This window comes from Pleurodeles waltl, chromosome 11 (genome assembly GCF_031143425.1).
Source record: "Pleurodeles waltl isolate 20211129_DDA chromosome 11, aPleWal1.hap1.20221129, whole genome shotgun sequence".
In the NCBI taxonomy this organism is placed as follows: domain Eukaryota; kingdom Metazoa; phylum Chordata; class Amphibia; order Caudata; family Salamandridae; genus Pleurodeles; species Pleurodeles waltl.
The window spans coordinates 924,201,741-924,207,740 of NC_090450.1; the positions used below are offsets into that span (position 1 = coordinate 924,201,741).

General features: G+C 46.0%; 1 protein-coding gene across 2 annotated transcripts in view; it reads left to right on the forward strand.

Annotated features, from left to right (window-relative positions):
- The window catches only part of OGFOD2 (2-oxoglutarate and iron dependent oxygenase domain containing 2), a 41,067-nt gene extending 35,380 nt beyond the window's left edge, over positions 1–5,687 (forward strand). For both annotated transcript variants that reach the window (XM_069214966.1, XM_069214967.1), the window contains exons 6-7: positions 4,845–5,102; positions 5,194–5,687. In XM_069214966.1, coding sequence (XP_069071067.1) covers positions 4,845–5,102; positions 5,194–5,469 — 534 coding nt within the window. In that variant the 3' untranslated portion in view covers positions 5,470–5,687. The remainder of the gene's footprint in view (positions 1–4,844; positions 5,103–5,193) is intronic.
- Positions 5,688–6,000: the final 313 nt, after the last annotated feature.

A 6,000-nucleotide genomic window follows, 5' to 3' on the forward strand; every position in this document is an offset into this window, starting at 1 on the left:
ACTCTGACCAGTGTATACAGTTACAATAGGACGGGGTCTGATTTCCTTTTTATTAGTAAGACTACCCCAGAATGATCTTTTACAAAGTACTGTGGGCATGCAATGTCTTATCTGATTAGGATTTGAAATTAGCTTTTTTTTTCTGTAACCTGTATTGACTCTGATAGGTGAACTTTTACATAAGTTCCTTAAAAAAAGGATACTCATATGCAAAATGCGCAGAAAAAGAACTGACTAGAAATACAGAGTACCAAAAACAATTGAGAAATATATAGATGGGTAAAAAATCTGCCGTAGCATATAATGTAGCACAGAGGCATAAAACGTAAGGCATCCTCATTATAATGTAGATACAGCAAATGTACAAAATACGAAAGGAAATACAACAAGAAAAGGAAAACTAATGCTATAAACTGTAATTGTGACAACAATTATATATTACCATAACTATAATCGTAAACTGTAACAGCCCACACTGTTTTTAACCAGCTGACACAACCATGACTGAAGCGCGCAATGAGGGTGCAATCCCAAGTGCATTTTTAGCCACCCTCTTCTGTTTGACCTCTGACTCTCAAACGAAGGGTGTTCACTGGGAGAAATGGATCAGGCGTTTTGAACACTACATGCACGTAACCTGCAAAAATCTGACGGATGAACAGGCAAGAGACCTATTCCTAAACCTGGTTGGCGATGATGTCGAAGACCTATTTGTGACTTTCCCGCCTGATTCAATTACCACATACAAAGGCCTGATGAAATGCCTCACAAACAGCTTCCACCCCTGGCGAAATGTCGATTTTGAACGTTACATGTTCAACACAGAATGCCAACAAGCAGATGAATCCCTCGACGATTTTGCCACCTGGCTGCGCAAACTAGTCACCTACTGCGAGTTTGACAATGAGGCAGCAATAAGGCTGTGTATTAGCGAAGGATGTCACTCAATTGGGTTCTGCTAAAAAATACTGAGGGAAACGTACACGCTGAACAAAACACTGCCCATGATGCAGTCAGAAGCCAGGGCCACATTACATGTCATCCACATGGAAAACAGGAGAGTGCGGACAATTGAACAGGCTCACCGCATGGCTGCGAGCAGCAGTAGACATGACAAGCCATTGGTGTCACTGAAGGAGAAACACGAACGAACATGCTATCAATGCGGCCTGGAATACCCGCACGTCACCGCAGGCCATGTGACACAAATGTCAGAAATGCAACCACGACAATCACTTTGCAAGCGTCTGCACATCAAGGCAGAAAGAGGGCAACCTGCTCGGCCACGAATAACCTCGAGTCGACACGCACAACACATGGAAGCATGGAATCGCAGCTAATCCACTGACTCCTGTGCCGCTAATGCACGTGAAACCAACAAACGTCTATACCTCATGACAGACTCTCAGCACAAGGACGCAGGTCCGAACATGTCCAGCTAGTTGACAAACAACAAATAAAGAGGATAGCGACAGTAGAGCTTCAGGTCGGAAATCACACAACACGATTTGTACTCGATAGTGGATCCACATGCAACACCATGTCAGAGTATGAAAAAATGAAATACAAGTCTCAGTTGTTGCTTTCCACTGTTGACGTCTTTACATGTGGTGCGAAACAACCAGTAGTGAGCATAGGGAAATTCATGGAGACACTCACTTACAATGACACGTCCGTGGAAGAAGAGGTGCACGTCCTATGGGGAGTAAACCCAGTGCAGTGTTTACTCAACAACATCACTGCTCAAGTGATGGGCCTCCTGACCATCATATATCACATGGCTGAGCGTCACAACATCCTGAGAGAACACCTTGTATTACTCAGAGGGCTTAAAAATCTGAAGGAGACACAAGTCACCCTTCACATCAACAAAGCAGTCAAACCAGTGACTCAAAATCACCACAGAGTTCCTGTGCACCTTCAACTGCAGCTAGAGGAAGAACTAAAGAGTTTGCTAGCATAGGATATCATCGAGCCAGCAGAAGGACCAACTCCATGAGTGTCCCCCATTGTGGCCGTGCCGAAAAAAAACACACAAAAAATGCGCATCTGTGTTGACATGCATCTACCAAACACAGCTATCGAAAGGGAATGGCAGTTAGGCCCTCACTTGAATGACATGATCAGCTGCCTCACTGAGGCCTGTGTGTTCTGAAAGCTAGACTTATTCAAAGGCTACCATCAACTGGAACTGGACCCGCAGTCCTGTAACATTACCACATTCTCCACCCACCTGGAGCTATTTCGTTACAAGCGATTAAGCTTTGGAGTGTCATCAGCAGGAGCAATATTTCAGTAGTGGCGAGACCAGTGATTAGGCCCGTAAAAAACTGTGTAAACTACAGCGATTATATCCTAGTATTTGGTCGCACAAATAAAGAGCACGACACAGCACTGCGGGAGGTATGCAATCAGTTAGAAACGGCTGGCATGACACTGAATGAGGGCAAATGCGAGCTGGGAAAAGGAGAACTTATTTTCTTTGGACACATTTTCTCCAGGAAAGGGATGCACCCTGACCCCAGCAAAGTAGAAACACTCCACAAAACACGACCCCCAATGGACGTACCAGAGGTGAGGTGATTTTTTGGGTTGGCGAGTAACTGTGCTCGCTACATCAAAGACTTTGCCAGTGTGAGCACCCCAGTTTGTGAATCTCGGAATGCGACAAGGCATTCGAGGACAGCCAGCATGCGGTCACAGCCGTGGATCACCTCGCCTACTTTGACACACTCCATTGTACAGAGCTCACTGTAGACGCTAGCCCAGTGGGGTTAGAAACCATTCTCGCACAGCATAAGCCCGGAAGAGACTCACTGAGGCACATTGTTGCATATGCAAGCAGAAGCCTGTTGGACGTAGAAAGGGCATACTCTCAACAGGAGAAGAAAGCCTAGCAGTAGTATGGGCATGCAAGCACTACCACATGTTCAGCTATCGGAAGTCATTCACCATCGTGACAGACCACGAGGAATTGGTCATGATATATGGCAATCCCAATGCAAAAATTCCACCATGCATCGAAAGGTGGGGGATACGCCTGATGGACTACAACTTCAAAATAGTGCACAAACAAGGGAAGGAGCACAACCCTGCCAACTACATGTCGCGACATCCCCTGCCCCGGGCAACAGAGATGGCCTTCATTTTGTGCTATGACAAAATACACCTGCCCCAATCACGATGGAGGAACTGGCACAGGAGACAATGACTGACGCTGCAAGCGATCAAAATACTCATGCAGCAACAGAGGTGGAGATATGTGAACAACAGCAGCCCAGTAGATGAAGGGGTCAGGAGAGAGGAAATACTCACGTTCAAACAGGTACAGGAGATGCTGTCTGAAACAAAGCAAGGGATACTGCTTCGAGGCACCAGGATAGTCATACCGAAGACACTTTGATGGCAGTCAGCCTTGCACATGAGTCTCAGAGAGGGATGGTGGCAACAAAAAAAATGCTGGGAAACAAAGTATGGCTCCTGGGACTTGGCCGTCTGGTAGAGGACATGATTATGACCTGCCACCTATGTCAGATAACAGGAGGACCACCCAAGACGGAGCAACTACACCTCTGACCTCCCTGAGGCAGTATGGACAATATTTGCCACAGACTTCTATGGGCCCTTGGACAGCGGTGGCTACCTGCTGGTTGTCATCGATTAATACTTTCGCTTCCACATAGTGTGCCAAGTGTCATCAACATCAGCCGCTGCCACCCTACCGATTCTGGATGACATCTTTGCAGCTTGGGGTGCCCCTCTGAAACTCAGACAGACAATGGACCCATGTTCTCAAGAGAGGAATTTTGCAAGTTCATGGCATATCTGGGAGTACACCATAGGAAAATAACATCTCTGTGCTGCAAGCAAATGGCATGGTGGAAAGGTTAATGGGCAACATAAAGAAGGCTAGCCAGCGAGCAAAGTTGGCACAAATCTCCATGGGACAAGCACTGTGGATTACTGGAATACCCCACACAGTTCCTCGGGGAGGTGCCCATCAGAACTGGTACTGGGGAGAGCAAGCAGGACTCGTCTACCTCAACTGGAAGCAAGGCCCCGTCAGAACACAGTGACATTATCGCACGTGACCAAGAGGCCAACAGGAAAGAAGCATATACACACTCTGACGTGCCTCCTTGTGTCGTCCTTTGGGGCTGGTGCACTTGGACACAACAGGGTAGAAAGGCCACCATGTTGTAAGTGATGGCTTCAGATGTGAGGAAGATATAACTCCATTTCAACAGCATATCATGTTTCAGGAACTGGGCTTTCCTTTTCACAAGTCAATGCTTTCAGTCCTGTTTCATCATGGCTCAATTAAAGCTGCCCAAGACTACAACCGTCAGGATGCACCGATTTGTTAAATAAAAGCTTAGGACCTACGACATGTTGTGCTAGTGAGTGGCATGGAGTTGCCTGTTCAAGCTAAAGATCACTCTTTTTCAGAATATAATTTCTCCTTAGAGCAGTAGATAGAGCATCAGTGACAGCTTATACTACGATATGGAATCTCAATCTTTACACCAAAAGCCCAGACATTCAACACAGTGGCTGTTAGGGATGAATATAAATATATTTCCAAAGAACATGCATGCCGAGCATCAAAAACAAAACAACCATTGCAGTTTGCCTCACGTGGAGGTTAACTACATTTTAAAAATATTCCTTTACTTTATTTGAAGTGTTGTTTTGTTTGCATCTCGCCTGTGATACGAATAGTAAGTAGGTATTCATTGTATGCATGAGTTTTAATGTCTGCGGTACTTGTGGGGAATTAGGATACACCTCTGAACAGGGCCTCAATGGCCTAACCTGGCTATTTATGTTTGCTTATTGCTCAGGTGCTACTGAATGAGCTGGGGTTTGACGAAAGATTCATCGCACCTCTACGTGAGAGATACCTTCAGCCAATGACGTCCATTCTGTACCCGGATTGTGGGGGGCAGTACCTTGACAGCCATAAAGCGTTTGTCGTCAAATACTCACTGTCGGAAGATCTGGATTTAAGCAGTCATTACGACAATGCAGAAGTCACTGTCAACATATCACTGGGGAAAGAGTTTACAGAAGGAAACTTGTATTTTGCAGACATGAGGCAGGTAATTCAATTTGCTGATCCTCAAAAACATGTGGTATATACTATAGGAGAATTATATGGCAGTTTAAGGACCTTTTCTGTTTTAATTCCAGGTCCCAGCCAATGAAAGAAGGTATGTGGAAGTTGAACACGTGGTTGGCCAGGGACTGCTGCACCGAGGAGAGCACGTTCATGGAGCCCTGCCCATCACATCGGGAGAACGCTGGAACCTCATTGTGTGGATGAGATCAGCCACTGTCCGCAACACTCTGTGCCCCATGTGCGACAAGGCCCCCCAGTTGGTGGAGACTCTGGGTTATGGTGATGGCTTCACCCAGTCATGTGCCCCCCCTGCACCGGACACTGTGGACGTTTGTGCTGTCATCTAGCAGAAACCTGAGGCTGCACGGTCCACTCACCAGGGCTAGAAACCAAGAAGAAACCATTTTGACAAACTTACCCGGGAAGACCAGATTTGAGCTGCTGATCCTGAAGCCACAACTACAATCCCTGTGGGTGTACATCTCTGGCTGGCAGGTTCACTTCGGGGCAGTTCTTGCATATCCAGAGGTACATGCAGCTCCAAATAAAAGTACGCTCAAATGGCTGAGTCCTCTCAGTATTTTTTGTTCGAGCGGAACAGAGGTCTGACTGCCTGCCTGCATAGCACACAGTATCCCACCTATTGTCTTTGCACTGATCTTAAGAATTTCATAGATAGATGTAGGTTTTATTTCCGATGATTGTCAAAGATAGAATTTTGTGGGAATTTTAACAAGAAGTGCATTTCATATATCAATAAGCATGGACGAATTATCTACTGCTTTTCAAGTATAGTTGGAAGGCAGTGATCTGAAGCGCTTGTACAACAGATCTGAGGTCCCTCTTAGAAACTTTTTGAGTATTTCGGTACAGGAGCT